Source organism: Erpetoichthys calabaricus, chromosome 5, assembly GCF_900747795.2.
Source record: "Erpetoichthys calabaricus chromosome 5, fErpCal1.3, whole genome shotgun sequence".
Classification (NCBI taxonomy): Eukaryota; Metazoa; Chordata; class Cladistia; order Polypteriformes; family Polypteridae; genus Erpetoichthys; species Erpetoichthys calabaricus.
Window position 1 is genome coordinate 233944157 of NC_041398.2, and position 19132 is coordinate 233963288.

Sequence of the window (19132 nt, forward strand, 5' to 3'; positions counted from 1 at the left end):
TAGTTATTAAAACTTTTTTACACGAGTGAAATGGTAGTGTGTAGGATAACGACACTTCTGTCAGACAGATATTCATATTTTGATTCATCAGATAAAACCGGTGTGTGAAATTCTTTGGGGGATCTCTCTCTCTCTCTCTCTCTCTCTCTCTCTCTCTCTCTCTCTCTCTCTCCCTTATCTTCTGTTGGCTTCCCTCCAAACGCCCCCTCCCTTTTTTCCTGTCTATGCGACTCAGTTTAGTAAATCACTTCTCTCAGTTGTCATTCACTTCAAAACCGGACGCTGCCTTCGGGCGGACAGAACGTGGCTGCCAACTGAGCATCGTGAAGTTTGTTTTGTTTTTTTCTTTTTTAGAGAAGAGTAATAGTCTGACGGCGCACTGACAGCTCGGCTTCTTGTGCAGTGTCCAGTATTAGACGTCGGCCGGGGGATTTCTATGCGGTCCATCATGTTTGATCACGATGGACGCATATTTCCCTCATCTTGGCCGCGCTGTCAATGCGTTTCTTTGCCATTCCTGCGCTTGGCTCTTCAGGGCATGGAGCGCCAGGCGCGTTCGCTCGAAAAGGAACCTGTTGATCGCGAGCGCCTGTTTTATATATCTGTTTTTTATCTTCACTCGCGCGGAAGATGTTTTGCCATGGAACAAGCCAGCTGAAAGACTAAATCTGAAAAAAACACCTGGCGCACAGTGGTCAAATGTCGCAGTCCATCCAGAATTGGATCGCAACCCACCTGAGGAAATGTATTTGGAGCACAACAGTTCAAGCATACAGCCCAACGTCGTGTACATAACCCTGAAGTCCAAAAGGAGTAAACCTGCCAATATCAGAGGAACAGTAAGGCCGAAGTTCAGGAAGAAGCGCACGCTTAAAAATGTACAAAGGGGCGCGCAAATGCCAGGGAACCCCGATTTCATGGCGCAGGACCCGGGAACGCAGAAACAGTTTACCAAGGGAGGAAGGGATGTGCCAACAAGGATTAAAAAAGTGGCAACCCACCCCGGTGGGCAGAGAGAAGCGCAGGAGAGTAACATAAGGATTTACAGCGAAAGCCCACCGCCCTGGTTAAGCAGAGAAGACTTAAGCGCGCTGAGGTTTTTAGCGGACTGCAACATCGCGCAAGTCCGACACCTTCCATTTACCCAGCGCTCTCATCTGCGGCTGTTTGACTCCGAGCCTTCAGACCAAAGCAGCACAGAGAGATCGGACAGAGCCGCCTGTCGAGGGCGTTGCGGTCTCATTAAAAGTCCAATGGATATGAGCGAAGTGTTTGCTTTTCACTTGGATCGGATATTAGGGCTGAACCGGACCCTCCCGGCCGTTAGCAGACGTTTCAGCTTCCTTCAAGGTAAGGAAGGGGTGAATAGAGCAATGATTTCACGAACACTCGAATCAAATGGGTAATTTATTTTGGAGTGTATACTGTATTTCTTAATCACGGCTGAGAACGATGCAGCAGTGTTTTAGTGCTACTGATCCTCGGGGATCCAGTGTTAAAAGTTACACAGACGCCCAGAAGGCAATGTGAGGTCTTAAAACCCCAGGTAGGCTACACTCTTAAAAATTTAGGTTCTTAAATGGCACTTTTGTGGGTTGTGTGTTTCCTTGTAGAACAATTGCTTGACAGAGAAGCATTTCATTCTGGGAAGGTTTCTTTGCGTATGAAATTGGCTCTTTGGGCTTTGGAAAAGTTCATAACATGTGAACAAAACATAAATCGTGAATGTATAGCAGGATACTAACATATCAAGAAAACTAGCCTGTGTTATTTTATACAGGAAGAGTCCATTTAAAAGCAGGAACCCTGTGGTATTTAACAAATCTGTTATCATCTGTTTGTAGCTATTTATGGATCTTGTGAAATAAATAAATAATGTTTCTTTTAGGAACTTTTATATGGACGAAACTTTTGGGAACTAGAAATGTTTCCCCTGTGGGATTGCACTGAAGAGCCACTTTAGCATTTTTATTTTTAAGAGTATAGACAGTGACCAGCAAGGGTAGATTTTGAGCTTGGGCATCAAACTAAAAGATGCTGGAGTTCAGGGTGTTGCACATAGTGATGGAGAAGGTCACTGATGTAGTTTGGTGCGAGGTTATTTAAGGCTTTGTTGGTTATTAGTAGGATTTTATATTCGATTCTGTAAGACACAGGGAGCCAGTGAAGATGGAGCAGGATGGGTGTGATGTGCTCACTGCTGCTGGTTCATGTCAGGACTCTTGCAGCTGAGTTTTGAATAAGCTGGAGCTGTGATAGAAGATTAGAAGGGGCACCTGCCAGTAGGGAATTACAGTAAATCGATGCGGGATGTGATAAAAGCATGGACAAGTTTCTCATCATTAGAGAAGGAGAGGAAGGAGTGAACATGGGACATGTTATGGAGGTGAAAGTAAGAAAGTTTCTTAATGTGATTTATGTGGGCGGAATAAGTAAGGGAGGAATCAAAAATGACACCAAGATTCTTTGCAGTAGAGGCAGGTTGACTCCATGAATTCTTTTAAAAAACAACTTAAAACTCATCTGTTCAGGAAGGCTTTTAGCTCTACTTGACTTTATTACCCTTCTCTCAGTTTACTTCTCTGTCAAGATGCTCATGTAACCTGTGTGTGTGTGTGAGAGACAATCAATTATGTTGTCTGTTAGGCTTTTTTCTTCTTCTCTGAATTCACTGTTGTAATCTTCTTTATTTATTTATCTGGTTTGTACAATGCTATATACTGTATTCCCTGCCATTCTTTCTTATATTCTGTAAGTGCCTTGAGCATGGGAAAGGCACTATATAAATAAAGTGTATTATCCATCCATCCATTTTCCAACCTGCTGAATCCGAACACAGGGTCACGGGGGTCTGCTGAAGCCAATTCCAGCCAACACAGGGCACAAGGCAGGTGCCAATCCACCGCAGGACACACACAAACACACCCACACACCAAGCACACACTAGGGCCAATTTAGAATCACCAATCCACCTAACCTGCATGTCTTTGGACTGTGGGAGGAAACCCACTGCGCCACCGTGCCACCCAAAATGTATTATTATTATTATTATTATTATTATTATTATTATTATTATTATTATTATTATTATTAAGATGGGTGCAAAACTGGCTCAGACACGGGAAGCTGAGGGTGATGGTGTGAGGATCCCGATCAGAATTTTGTGATGTTACAAGTGGGATCTCTCAGGGGTCAGTTCTGGGGGCTGCTACTGTTTCTAATATATGTAAATGATTTGAACGGGAACATAAATAACAAGCTGGTTAAGTTTGCATAGATGATACCAAGATAGGTGGATTGCCAGATAATCGGAAATCCGTTAAATCATTACAGAGGGACCTTGACAGCATATGGGCTTGGGCAAATTTGTGGCAGGTGAAATTTAATATAAGGAATGTGCAACAGCAACAGCAATTCATTTTTTCTACTGCCCAAAAATCACACAAGGAGTGCTGCAGGGGGTTTTAACAGGCCCTTGTTTTTTGCTAGCCCCTCACACTTGACTCCCTAAGAAGACAGGAAAAAATAAAAAAAGCCCTTGTAGAATAAAAAATGGAAGAAATGGGGAAGGCAATTCAGAGAAAGACCCCTTTCAAGGTAGGTTAGGCATGCATTGGGTGTCAAAAAATGAGTCAAATACCACATACAAAACAGAACACAAGTAATCCTCTTCACAGAACTAAATGGCCAATCTATCATGGCCACCTCGAAAATACAATGCAGATGTAGGAAACAAAAATGCTAGATTTGAATACACAAAGGGAGACCTGAAAATCAAAAGTACACTTTATGAGAACGGTTTAGAAGTTATAGTGGACTCATCAGTGTTCCAGTGTTCAGAAGTCATTAAAAAGGCTAAGGGAATGCTTAAGGAGGAGTGTGGAGTCCAAGTCCAAGGAAGTTCTGCTCAACCTTTATAACACACTGCTGAGGCCTCATCTGGAGTACTGGGTGCATTTTTGGTCTCCAGGCTACAAAAAGGACAACACAGCAGTAGAAAAAGTCCAGAGAAGAGCAACTTAGGCTGATTTCACGGCAACAGGGGATGAGTTATGAGGAAGATTAAAACAGCTGAGCCTTTACAGTTTAAGGCAAAGGGAGTTTAAGAGGAGACCTGACTGAAGTGTTTCAGATTCTGAAGGACATTAGTCCAGTGGATTGAGATTGTAAGTCATTCTTCTCTGGACCTGTTCTAGTGTTGCTACGTCAGTTTTTATAGTCTGGATACCATAATTCTCCAGACAAAGCCTCACCAGTGCGTTGAGCAGAACTTCCTTGGACATGTACTCTACACATCTTACTAAATAACCTGACATTTTTAATGGCTTCTGAACTCTGTTCAGAATTGGTTCTTTGTGTTTTGTAAAAGTTCTTAATATGAAGACGATCAAAAATCTGTAATGTCCAGTAGGCCACCTAGTAGGATACAACAAATCAAAAAACTCAAACTTAGTCTGTGTGATTGTATGTAGAGAGGGTCCTTTTAAAATCAGGAAACCATTTCCAACAAATCAGGAAACCAAACCAACAAATCTGTTACCATTTAGTCATGATTATTGATCAAATCTGTTCTGGATCTACGTAAGCAAAGGTTCTTTGTAGAATCTTCATGAAAGTCTCTGTTGTACTTAATGGGAATGAGTTGTGGATGTTTTGTCAAGTAGGCCGCTGAGGATTGCCATGGGTTGATTAAGCAATCGACATTGCTCTGATTGTCATTCTCAACCCTCTAAACAACGAGCAGCAATTCTCCAATGGGGTCTGATCACAGATGATCGCTGGTGATTGTCCAATGGGGTACCCCTACCCACCCCCAGCTCCGTTCTGGCACTTAACAATATAATAGACTTTGAAGACAATGAGTAGGGCAAAATTTGGTTGTTCCAAAAAACATTTAAGAAACCCTGGTTTAGGGAAAGTTAGTGCTGGTCTACAGGACAGTAGTGAGACCAGCTATGTTATATGGGTTATATGGGACGGTGGCACTGACCAGAAAGCAGGAGAGAGAGCTGGAGGTGGCAGAGTTAAAGATGCTAAGATCTGCATTGTGTGTGACGAGGATGGACAGGATTAGAAATGAGGACATTAGAGGGTCAGCTCAGGTTGGACGGTTGGGAGACTGTGGTATAGCAGGTCCACAGCTCATGTCAAAAGGGCCAGTGTTTAAAATAAATAATTGGTGCTCTCGTAGCTTAGCAAATGGGCGTAGTGGTGTGTGGCCGAGCGGTTCCCGGGGAGTTCCTTCATATACTTTACTACATATCAAAAGAGCAGGTGGGAGGACGGATGGAAGGAAAGTTATGTTTATTTCCAGTACCAAAAATACAGAAATGCTGGCACCATACTGTTTTGAACAATGGATTTTTCTGTACTTATTTAGAACTGGTATACTGGGCAACTGTAGTTTTTGAATGAAAGGCAGTTCTAGATGTGGGTGTGTGCTTGAGTGGGTACAATGATGGACTGATGCTCCATTCAGGCTGCCACCTGCACTGTGCCTGATGCTGCTAGGAAATGATCCAGCACCCCTGCAATATTTAGTCGAATTAAATGAGCTTAAAAATGTTATGTTATTATCTAATTGAGTTGTTACAGTAAATAACGGAGAGGAAAGGAAGGAGAAATGGAATGCCGTTTCATTTCCTGGTATTTCTCTTGGGGTAAATAATTGCAGTGTTTGTTTCTGGCTTGGCTGATAGCTCAGTCACTAATATGAGGAGGATATCCTTTGTTGATGAAAAAAAAAAACTTGGCATCTCCAGTGCTTCGTTATGGAAGTCAGTTATGTCACTTCAGAAGTGTCGGCATCTAAGGTACTGTGATTAATGAAGAGACTTGTGGTATGTTGTGCCTGGAATGGAAAGAGCCATAAAGAGCTGTGTGAATCAGTAGATTTGTACCTAGTGCCTAGTGTGTGATTTTACTCATATATACAGTACCCTCCGTAATGTTTGGGACAAAGACACATTTTCCTTTGATTTCCCCCTCTTCTCCACAGTTTAAAATTACAAATCAAACAATTCACATGTAAATAAAGTGCACATTGCAGATTTTAATTTTGAAATTATAACACTTTTTTATATGGTTCCCCCATTTCAGGGCACCAAAATGTATGGGACAATCAGCGTTGCAGATGTTTGTGATTCTTCTGGTGTTTTTCACTGTTTCATAAGACATCTCAGCTTGCTTCTACCTTTTGGAGTCTGTAGTTGCTCAACATGAGGAGAAGAGCTGTGCCAATGAAAGTCAAAGAAGCCATTATGAGGCTTAAAAACAAGACATCAGTAAAACCTTAGGAGTACCTACATCAAGTGTGTGGTGTAGTAGTTAAGGCTTTGGATTTCAGTCCCTGCTGTCGTGGGTTCAAATCCCCCTACTGACACTGTGTCACCATGAGAAAGTCACATAACCTGCCTGTGCTCCATTTGGAAACCCAGTAGAAATGTAACTACCATATATACTCATGTATAAGTCGGGTCTTGAAACCTGAAAAATTGATCATAAAATCAGACCCCGACTTATACGCCCATTCTTCTTGCCTCCTCCAATCTTGCACCAGTTTTTCAGACACATCGAATTTTGTTGCAGCAGCGCAGTTATCAATTTCTTCAATGATGTTTAATTTAAAACCAGCTTTATATTCCCTTCTGATCTTGAGCATGGAAAAGGTGCTACATACCTTATATACTCACATATAAGTCAGGTCTTGAAACCCAAAAAATTGATCAGCCCCCGACTTACATGCCCGTTCAAAAATAAATTTTTCTTTTACATCTTTTTGCTTCTTCCAATCTGACATCAGTTTTTCAGACACATCGAATTTTGTTGCAGCAGCGCAGTTACCACTTTCTTTCGCTACTTCAACGACTTTTAATTTAAAACCAGCTTCATATTTTCTTCTGATTGAAGTCTTCATCGTAGATAAGGGATGCTCTTACAATAAAGGTGTATGAGGGTGTGAGATACAAAAAACACAAATCAGTGCAAACGTTGCTTTGGAATAGTTCAGGTATTACCATGTGGTCACATATTCACAATACATAGAAGAAAAAGGCCGTGTGGTCTATGGTTACTCTCTCAGGTGGATGTTAGCATATCATAATCTCTTGGACCAATAGCGTGAGCTTTCCGCATTTGACTTTTATGACCGACATTAAAAACTACTGGAAATTATATGATAAAATCAAGCCCCGACCTATCCGTGGGAGAACTTATCTGCGAGTATATATGGTAATTGTATCATAAATGTTATAAGTTGTCCTAGATAAAGGCATCAGCCAAATTCATCCATCCATCCATTTTCCAACCCGCTGAATCCGAACACAGGGTCACGGGGGTCTGCTGGAGCCAATCCCGACTATCAGCAGAAGACTTCATCATAATACAATAAACACAGAGGCCACACTGCAAAATGCAAACCACAAACACAGGATGGCCAGATTACAGTTTATTAAAGAGGACTTAAAATAGCCTTCAGATCCTAACTACAGGGTCACAGGGGTCTGCTGGAACCAATCCCAGCCAACACAGGGCGCAAGGCAGGAAACAAACCCTGGGCCGGGCACCAGCCCACTGCAGGGCACACACACACACCAAGCACACACTAGGGACAATTTAGGATCGCCAATGCACCTGACCTGCATGTCTTTGGACTGTGGGAGGAAACTGGAGCACCCGGAGGTGGACTGTGGGAGGAAACCGGAGATCAGCCAAATTAGTAAATATAAATGTCTGGAATATCAGTAAGGTGAAATAACACAATGTCAGGCTCAGCAATTACAAAGGGACTGGTAGGCTAGGGAAGACCTCCACTGTTGATGACATACTGTTGGTAAAGAAAAATCCTCAAACGCCTGTCCAACAGATCAGAAACAGCCTTCAGGAGGCAGATGTGGATGTGTCAGAGACGACTATCAGCAGAAGACTTCATCATAATACAATAAACACAGAGGCCACACTGCAAAATGCAAACCACAAACACAGGATGGCCAGATTACAGTTTATTAAAGAGGACTTAAAATAGCCTTCAGATTTCTGGGAAAAGGTTTTGTGGACCAGACAAGATAAAGATGAATCTTCTTCAGAGTGATGGCAAGAGCAAAGTGTGGCGATGAAAAGGAATTGTCTAAGATCCAAAGCAGACCACCTTATCTTTTAAAGGTGGTGGGCTGTTATGTCTTGGGCATGTACTGTATGGCTGCCTCAGGTACGGGAACAGTTTTCTTCATTGATGATGTGACTGCTAATGGCAGTGGCACAATAAATTCTGAAGTGCGTAGAAAGATCTCCAATGCCTCCAAACTCATTGGACGCCGCTTCATCCTACAACAAGATAATAATTCCTAACATACTGCTAAGGCAATGCAGAACGTTTTTCAAACCTAAAAAATTGAAAATTCTTGAATGGTCAAGCAAGTCATCTGATTTAAATCCAATGGAGCAGGTCTTCCATATACTGAAGAGGAAATGTAAGAGGACAAGCCCCTGAAACAAGCAGGAAGTGAAGATGGCTGCATTAGAGGCTTGGCAGAACATCATTAGAGAAAATCCTCAGTACCTGGTGATGTCAATGAATTGAAGACTTCAAGCAGTCATTGCATGTAAGGGATATGCGACAATGTCCTAAATATGATGGCTTTGATTTGCTGTGTCCCAAACATTATGGTGTCCTGAAATGGGGGGACATTTCTACATGCTGTGACCAAAATGTATGCAAATCCCCATTAAATTAAAGTGTGCAATGTGCAGTTTAATCACAATGTCTGAATTGTTTGATTTGTAATTTTAAACTGTGGAGCAGAGGGGTACATAAATCAAGGAAAAATGTGTCTTTGTGTACAGTGATATCCATCCATCCATCCATTATCCAACCCGCTATATCCTAACTACAGGGTCACGGGGGTCTGCTGGAACCAATCCCAGCCAACACAGGGCGCAAGGCAGGAAACAAACCCTGGGCCGGGCACCAGCCCACTGCAGGGCACACACACACACCAAGCACACACTAGGGACAATTTAGGATCGCCAATGCACCTGACCTGCATGTCTTTGGACTGTGGGAGGAAACTGGAGCACCCGGAGGAAACCCACGCAGACACGGGGAGAACATGCAAACTCCACACAAGGAGGACCCGAGAAGTGAACCCACGTCTCCTAACTGCAAGGCAGCAGCGCTATCCACTGCGCCACTGTGCCGCCCGTACAATGGCATCTCCACACTAAAATCACTGGAAACACAAACGACACAGCCATTCATCCACACTGGGCATATACGCAATGGCGGACAAATCATCGAAGGGATGTAATGCCACCTGGCTACGGGGATTATCACAAAACTGTAGCAACTGGTAAGTTATTTTCCTTTTGTGCATGTGTGTAGCATTCAAACTGTACAAAATGCAATTTAGATGCATACAAGTAAACAACACAACAGGCGCCTTGGAAAACAACTCCTCTGTGCCCGGTATGTTGGAATTTGGTTTTCCTCCTAGAAGAGAGACCAGCATGTGAAGAATACTTTGTATATAATAAGCAGGATCCATGCAGGGACGGGTTACATAACAAGCTTAAACAAATCAGAGTGTGAATAGAGTCTGCTTATCTGGAAGAAACTACCGAGACATGGAGTTGAAGCAGAAACCTTGACAACCTTTAAGAAGAATCTGGATGAGACATTGGGACAGCTTAGCTATTAGCTAAACAAACAAGCTTGATGGACTGAATAGTCTCCTCTTGTTTGTCCAATTTCTTACGTTTCTTATGTTTCTTACGTTTTCACCCATCTACATTACATAGCCGTGCTGGCTTTTTCAGAAGTATACGACTCTGGAGAATATTTTCAAAAAACTCTGATTTTGGGGATTAAAAGTTGGTGGAGTAGTGGGGATGAAAGGCAAAAGTGGAGACTAATGTCTGCATTTCTAAAAAGGAAACCTATTAGTGTGGCTGCAGTGCTAGACGCCAAGTAGCATATGCTTGGCCATGTGTTAAAACTGGTGAAGATAAATATATATCAAAAGTTTGCCGATCAATGGAAGTGGAGCAAGTGGCAAATGTGGAACATAGAACGTGGAACATAGTACAAAAATGAATGCAGTAATATGGATATAAACACACTCATCTGCATCATCATAAAAATGTGTATTCAGTACGTAAGGTTGTCCAAAGTGGTGTTTCACCTGCGTGTGTTTATTATTATCTACTGTGACAGTAGATGGCACTTTACCAGCGCTTAACCCAACACAAACAGATGCAGGAGGCACACTAATAAAACACAAATGGTTCTTATTTTTCTTTTCTTCGCCTGTGGGCAACGCCTTCCTCATTGCCCACAGGCACAACATAGTCCCAATAAGCACTATCACAACAATACAAATAACTCATCTACTTCTTTCTCCTCCACTCCTCTCTGTCTTTGGCTCCCGGAGTGGTGGCTGCTGGCTCCTTTTATAGCCCACCCAGAAGAGCTCCAGGTGTTTGATGACCTATTTCTGGCTGCACTTCCTGGTGTGGCAGAAGAATCGCCCAAACGGGCTCAGGAACAACTGCAGCACCCCCTGGCGGCCCTCCCGGGTTGTAGAGAACTCCATCTCCCATGGAGTCCTGCTGGAATACAATACAATACAATACAGTTTATTTTTGTATAGCCCAAAATCACACAGGAAGTGCCGCAATGGGCTTTAACAGGCCCTGCCTCTTGACAGCCCCCCAGCCTTGACTATCTAAGAAGACAAAGAAAAACTCCCAAAAAAACCTTGTAGGGAAAAATAGAAGAAACCTTGGGAAAGGCAGTTCAAAGAGAGACCCCTTTCCAGGTAGGCTGGGCGTGCAGTGGGTGTCAAAAGAAGGGGGTCAATACAATACAATGCAGTACACAGAACACAACAATTTCTCAATATAGTAAGAAATAAAAAATATAAATTTTAGAAGTACAGAGCAGAATTTAACAGTAGATGATATATCCCATAATAAGATTTGGATTTGTGTAGAGTCCTGGAGACCTCATCCTTCAAGCTGCCTCCCCCATTTGGCCATTCCACGGCTGAAACAGTGCTGGGCCAGCCAATCCGATGAAAGGACCCCTCTTTCCCACGATTCCTGCGATCCTCCATCAGAGATGACTTTTCCTTAGGCAGGCAAAACAACTTGGCAGGTGGACCATGGCACCAAGTGCCACATTTGAGTACCGAGAAGAAAAACAGAATAAGTGAGGGTTAGTATACAATTATAACTGTCATGTTACTTATGTTTAAGTGCTAATGACTAACAACAGAGATGCAGTCTGTACAGTTAATCAGCAGCTCTAGTCAGGATATGCTAAACTGAAGTAGTGAGTCTTCAGCCGGGATTTAAAAGCTGAGACCGAAGGGGCATCTCTTATAGTAGCAGGCAGACCATTCCACAGTTTAGGGGCCCTGTAACTAAAAGCTCGACCTCCCACTGTTATTTTATTAATCCTTGGAATCATAAGCAGACCTGCATCTTGAGATCTTAATGTGTGCTCTGGTTTGTAAGTCATGATAAGTTCAGACAAGTAAGCCGGACCTCGACCATTTAATGCTTTATATGTTAAAAGAAGGATTCTGAAATCTGCCCTAAACTGAGGCACCACTGCCACCCATACCATCTAGCGTCCCAGGGGAGGTATTGTTCTGTCCATGCTTGCTCCCCTGGTGAAGAGGCGTCCCAGCTGGACAAGGACCCCGGCCATCTGTGACACTACATATTCACTGCGTTCATTCCTGCATGTTATGCACCTTACAGGTTCAGCACCTGAGTTTATGGAGACACTGGTTAAGTCCAAAACTCTTTCTCGCCCACTCTACCAGTGGACAGCGTCTGGTGATGCATCAAGTCTCAATCCAGACTCTTTTCATTTGTAGTTCCTATTTGGTGGAATGGCCTACCTACAGTACCTCCATCTATACTGCTGACTCCCTCAATGCATTTGAGAAGCAATTGAAAATCCATTTGTTTAGTGAATATTTGTCTCATTGATCAAGGGAAAAAATAAACACTTTGCTCTGTGATATTTTATATTGTTGGTTAGTTTGTTGTTAGCTTAAATTTAAATCAGTGGTTCTCAATCTCAGTCCTGGGGACCCCCTGTGGCTGAAGGTTTTTTGTTCCAACCAACTTCTGTTTTTAATTGGACTCCTTGCCTAATGAAGTGAGTGATCTGTTTGTTACCCAGTTTCTGTGTTTTGGAGTCAATTAATGTAAAAATGACAAAATTACATTTGCTAATTTTTTATTAAAATGTACTAAGCATTGTACATTTTTTTTACTTTGTAACAATATTTGCATCCTGATTTTCATCAGGTTCAGGTTTTCTGGTTATTTAATGCATTATTTATTAATTAGTGGGTCCTTCATGATTCAGTGTTGTTTTCCCAGGTCTGCTCTGCTTCTTTTTAATTGTTATTATTAGGTGTGGAACGAGCCCCCGACACAGACAGGCAGACATGTTAAAGTCACCACCACACGTTTATTTACAATAAGATTTACAGTCTTAAGTGCCACACAACCCACAGACTCCCCCAAAGTCCAGGCCAAACCACACTATGCCTTTCTTCACACCGCCTCCTTCTCTCTCCAGTACCACAGACCTCGTCCTTCTTCCACCCGACTCCAGCCACTGTCTGAAGGGAGGCGGCCCCTTTTATGCACGCCTGGATGGGCTCCAGGTGCCTCCCGACACTCCTCCGCCGACACTTCCCTGTGTGGCGGAAGTGCCAGCTGCGCACCCGGAAGCACTCCAGGTGTCCCTGGTCTTCTTCCCCCCAGCACTTCCGGGTGTGGCGGAAGTGCTGAGGTCCAGGGCTCTCCAGGCACCAGGGCACCCCCTGGTGGTGACCACGGGCCCCTAAAGGGTTGGGCTTCCAAGCCCTGCACCTGTGGTCCCCAACGCAACCAGGGTGCAAGCCCTCCTCTGGTCCTCTCAGGCGTCCCGGCTGGGTACCACCCCCAGCGGCATGCCACATAGGTTACAGCAAAAGAAGCAAACTACACAGAAAAAGGTCCAAATGATAGAAAAAAAAAATGAGTTAAGCATTTAAAGATATTGAAAAAATAGAAATACTTCTAAATCTGCTCTATACAGTATATATAAAATCCTAAGTGTAGCCGCCAAAGTATAAGGCGAGATCAAACACGGGTAAAATGCACACCAAAAGAAATCTCTTAATCCAAAAATTCGTTTTAAACATATTTAGTGAAAATTAAAAGCATATAATCCATACAAGAATAAGGAAAAAAGTAGTTACACATGTAGAATAAAAGGCAAAAAAACGGAAAAATGTATTTTCTCTAAACTTAGCCTTTCTTGAGAAACTTTAGTTATTTCTGTACTTAAAAGTTCTTTACGCCATCTTATATATTTCAAGATTCTTAGCTTCTTCTTCTGTACGCTTTAAACATATGGCACAACACTTAAATAAGCGCTGTTTTCTTAGAGTTACTTCGCACACTCAAAAGATCCATAGGCCCTTAGGCACGTAGGCACGGGCATGTTATAAAACCTTGTGCCCTCTATGCCTTACACATGGCAAGGCTGGTCACTAACTGAAGAATAATGTTTGGTTAAAGCAGATAGAAATAGCTGGAATAAACCAATTTTACTCAATTTATGGGGGTTTTAGGAACCTCCCATAGATTATGCATTGTCGTCTAGTAAAATATTTATGAATCTTATCCATTCATCCATTTTCCAACCCGCTGAATCCGAACACAGGGTCACGGGGGTCTGCCGGAGCCAATCCCAGCCAACACAGGGCACAAGGCAGGAACCAATCCCGGGCAGGGTGCCAACCCACCGCAGGACACACACAAACACACCCACACACCAAGCACACACTAGGGCCAATTTGAATCTTATATAACTAGGAAATGGCTCTTACACTAAGCCTAAAAGTGCAACGATTTTATGTAACGTTTTTATGTCACATTTTTTGTCACGCTTTAAATCGGGCTTATTTTAAAACTTACATATATATGTTTGGTATCATTCTTTTCAAAATTTATCAAACTTTAATGTGATGTTGTTAGATTGTCAGATCCTTATTCCATTTTTAAATTATAAACTAAAAAATATCAAGAACTCACGTCTCAAGAGACGAGACTTTGTGCCAAGAGATTTAACCAGGCCCGGAGCTGGAAATAAAAGACAAAGAGTAGGACAGCTGCTGTACAGGCTTTTAAATGTTTGAAGCGCTGAACGAGATGCAGATCACACAGCACAGCAGCAACATCAGTTGATCGAGCAAAGAGGAGGTAAAAAAAAAAACTGTATTGGTTTCCCATTGTATCACCATTTAAGAGGGGATTTCAGAGGAGTGACCGTGTCTCCTTGGGGTGCGTTCAGCCCCCCTCTTCACAACATGGCGGCAGAGACGCAAAGTGGCTGGGGCGTAGCGCAGGCCGGGAGGTTGGCGAGCAAAGTGAGCAGGGGGTAAGCCCCCTAGTACTTTATAAAAGTAAAAATCACACTATTGTGCTTTTCTGAATGTCGAATAATTAATTAAATGAGATCAGTTATTGTCACTGATTGGGAATCTGGTTGGCACAAAAGCCTGCAGCCTCAGAGTTTGAGAGCTCCTGATCTAAAAGCTTTATCGATTGTAAGCTATAATTGTAAACTTATTAGTTACAGTATTACATGTTCACTTGAGGCAATCACCTTTTGTTAACTGCCATATGACACTTGCTATACAAACAGACCTTAGCCTAATGTTACTCAATTATGTTTGGAAGTCGCTTTGGATAAAAACATCTGCCAATCAAATACATTTAAATGAAATGTAAATGCAATTAATTTCCAGATGTGTTGTATTATTATTATTACTTGGCTGACGCTTTATCCAAAGCGTCTTATAACATCTGAGATATAATTGGTTAAATTAATCCTTTTGGTTTGCCATTTGGAGCAAAGGAGGTGATGTGACTTGCTCGTGGTCACACAGTGTCAGTAGTGGGATGTATGCCCACAGCCTCAGTCTACCATGTCCAAAGCCTTAACCACAATGCCACACTGCCTGGCCTTATGTATTTTTCTTCTTTATTCTGCTTGGGATTATGCAGTACACATGACATCCAATGTTGTGAAATCTGGAGACCCAGGTTCGCTTCCCAGGTTCTCCCTGCGTGGAGTTTGCATGTTCTCCCCGTGTCGGCGTGGGTTTCCTCCGGGCGCTCCGGTTTCCTCCCACAGTCCAAAGACATGCAGGTTAGGTGGATTGGCGATTCTAAATTGGCCCCAGTGTGTGCTTGGTGTGTGGGTGTGTGTGTATGTGTGTGTCCTGCGGTGGGTTGGCACCCTGCCTGGGATTGGTTCCTGCCTTGTGCCCTGTGTTGGCTGGGATTGGCTCCAGCAGACCCCTGTGACCCTGTGTTTGGATTCAGCGGGTTGGAAAATGGATGGATGGATGGAAGTGTCATCTGTGTGCTGTATATTCTCCAGATATAAAGTATAAAGCATCCCGACTTTGTTGGAGAGGGCTGCTTTACCCAGCTGTGAGGCCATAATGAGTGGACAGTGGAATGAAAGAAGCAATCCAGCATTGATGGCTAATGCTTTCCTATCCCAGTCAAGGCAGTTGAGGTGTAGTGAATGGACTGGAGCAGTTTATCCCCCATCACGGGAGGTGGCAGTGCTTCTCCAGTCAGCTCCCAGTTTGGACACCTGCAGGGTATCATGGCACTTGTAGTCACGAACGGTAACCCTGATGGGGTCTCATGGTTCCACCAGAGGGCGCTGCCAAAAGAATCTCTCCCTATTTTGAGGAGCTTAAAGCTGACCTGGAATAGCCTCCCACGTTCTACTCCCTGACACTGGAAGTCTTGCATAAAACGAGTCACCTCACTTCAACCCAGAGAGTCAGAGTAGGGAGGTGGAGGATGAAGCTCACCTGGGAGAGTGGAATGAGAGGAAGGAGGAAAAGAAAGAAGAAGAAATCGTGCTGGTGTGAGTGCTTAAACATAACCTGCTTGAAGGTATTTGTTAAAATGAATTATTAATTGAACTCAGAACTTGTGGTGGTGTCACTGTGTTTGGGGCTTGGTGGCTCAGTGGCACTCCTCACAGGTCACAAAAGATTGGACTGCAAATGTGAGTTGACTGGTGGTCCCTCTTGGCTGGTTTAGGACTTGCACCCAGTGCTACCGGGGTAGGCTCTCTACCAGTAAGCCCTAAATTTATTGGATAAAACACATTTGAGAATGTCTGCTATGTATGTGACGTGTATTCAGACCTGGACTAAACTTTTTATTCCACCTATTATCATGTCTCTTTTAAGAAGTTTTTTTTTTTTGCCCGACTGGTCTTTTCATTCTCTTCTTCTACAAAGCATAATCTCTGTTATGCATAAAATTCATTTTAATTAGCACAAGAATAATACTGATCTAATTAAGGTTACTGCTTTATTTAAGACTGGATGATTGACTAGCTAAGCTTTTGAAGTGACAACTGTTGCTCCTTTCTTTCTTTTTCTTCAGGTGGCCATCCTTGTCCTGCAATTCTATGGGACTCCTCTCTTTTGCCAGCAGACAATGAAGAGCAGTCCACAGTAAGACTGACCTGGAAAACGTACCAGAACTCTCTTAAACAGAAATGTTGGCATCGTGGCATAGTGCCTAAAGCAGAATGGGGATGTGCAGACGTACATCACTACGAATGGAGCAAACTGACTCTCTTTGATTTCTTGCTGCAGGTACAGGTCATTTCTTATTAACAACTTAATTTAATCTGAATTTAGCACACTCTAGTGCTATATTCGTCTTTAATTTAGATCACTTTGCAGAGATCTGTTTACACTTTGACATTAAAGAGTCTTTGACTGTTGATCAGTGTAAAAAAAACAAAACAAATTAAATTCACTGAGATTCAATGTTGTGTAACAATAAAATGTGAAAACCTCCAAAGGCTGAAGATTTTTTAAAGGCATTGACTAGGGGTGTCACAATGCCACAATTTTTATATTTGATATCAATGCGAATAAAACTACATGATACTCAACAGCCATTCAATACCACAGCAAAAGCTTTTTCATTAAATGTAACTCCATTATTCAAGTGGACAATATTGTACCTTTCTCTGTAACAGGACATAAAATACAGAAATACCAATAGTGACAGTAAATTCAAAATAGTAGTATATCATTCAAGTAATTGTCCACCTAACATTTACTGTTTTCGTAAATAACAAATGAAGATGCAAGATTTGAATTTAATGTGTGACAGACATGGGAATTCTGCCTGTGTAATCACAAATGGGAGGATGTTATTATCATAGGGGGTGTAGCTGCCGAGATTTAGGTGTGGCCAAACACGGGTAAAACGCGTGCCGAAAGAAATCTCAAAGTCCAAAATTTTGTTTTAAAAATATTTAGTGAAAGTTAAAAGCAAATAATCCACACAAGAATAAAAGAAAAAATAGTTGTACACATAGAATAAAAGGCAAAAAAAAAGAAAAAATGTATCTTCTATAAACTTAGCTTTTCTTGAAAAACTTGTTATTTCTATACTTAAAGGTTCTTAATTTCTTCTTCTCTACTTAAAGGTTCTTTACTTCTTCTTCCCTACTTAAAGATTCTTAGCTTCTTCTTCTGTACACTTTAAACGTACGGCAGAGCACATAAATTAAGTGCTGTTTTCTTACATATTTACTTCACACACTCAAAAGGCCCATAGGCTGGTTGGCACATAGGCATGTGCCCAGGCACGGTTTAAAACCTTATGCCTTCCACACCTTACTCATGGCAAGGCTGTCACTAACTAACTGAAGAATAATGTTTACTCCAAGCTGTTAGAAATGGCAAGAATATACCAATACAATTCTATTTGCGGGGGTTATAGGAACCTCCCATAGTTTATGCATTGTCATCTAATAAATATTCATAAATCTTATAGAACGAGGAAAATGGCTCTTACAGGGGAGTTTCAGTGCAGGCTTTATAAAAAAAATGATATCTTCATGGATAACCTCATTTATCTTACACTATGCACATTCTTTATTTTATTTTATTCACTGACATTTTCTCACCTGTAACTGAAAAATACGGTTTAAAACCAATAATAAAAACAATTATTCAGACATTATTATATTGGTACTGTTGAAATGTGGAATTCCAGTATAATTCATAATATGTTCATTTAAACATAGATAGATAGATAGATAGATAGATAGATAGATAGATAGATAGATAGATAGATAGATAGATAGATAGATAGATAGATAGATAGATAGATAGATAGATAGATAGATAGATAGATATGAAAGGCACTATATGATAGATCTGCGGTGGGTTGGCACCCTGCCCAGGATTGTTTCCTGCCTTGTGCCCTGTGTTGGCTGGGATTGGCTCCAGCAGACCCCCGTGACCCTGTGTTCGGATTCAGCGGGTTGGAACATGGATGGATGGATAGATAGATAGATAGATAGATAGATAGATAGATAGATAGATAGATAGATAGATAGATAGATAGATAGATAGATAGATAGATAGATAGATAGATATGAAAGGCACTATATGATAGATCTGCGGTGGGTTGGCACCCTGCCCAGGATTGTTTCCTGCCTTGTGCCCTGTGTTGGCTGGGATTGGCTCCAGCAGATCCCCGTGACCCTGTGTTCGGATTCAGCGGGTTGGAAAATGAATGAATGAATGAATATATGATAGATAGATAGATAGATAGATAGATAGATAGATAGATAGATAGATAGATAGATAGATAGATAGATAGATAGAGATAGATAGATAGATAGATAGATAGATAGATAGATAGATAGATAGATAGATGGCTCCAGAGGGAAATGTGGCTTTTCACAGAAGCTCTTCAAATAAAAAATGCATAAAAAGAGGTGGTGGTGGCCTCATAGTAAGGAGACCAGGGTTTTCATCCCGGATCATCCCTGCATGGAGTTTGCATGTTCTCCCCATGTCTATATGGGCTTCCTTCAGGTGCTCTTGTTTCCTCTCACTGCCCAAACACATGCAAGTTAGATGGATTGGCGGTACTAAATTGGCCCTGTGTGTGTGGTTGAGGTGTGTGTTTGTGTGTGTTTTCACCTTGCAATGGACTGGTGTCATGTCCAGGGTTTTTTCCTGCCTGGCACCCTATACTAGATGGGATCATC

At 42.1% G+C, this 19132-nt stretch overlaps 1 protein-coding gene across 1 annotated transcript in view; it reads left to right on the forward strand.

Moving 5' to 3' along the window:
* Positions 1–329: 329 nt before the first annotated feature.
* Positions 330–19132, forward strand: part of gask1b (golgi associated kinase 1B) — a 47446-nt gene continuing 28643 nt past the window's right edge. The window contains exons 1-2 of the mRNA XM_028802661.2: positions 330–1350; positions 16492–16706. Coding sequence (XP_028658494.1) covers positions 462–1350; positions 16492–16706 — 1104 coding nt within the window. The 5' untranslated portion in view covers positions 330–461. The remainder of the gene's footprint in view (positions 1351–16491; positions 16707–19132) is intronic.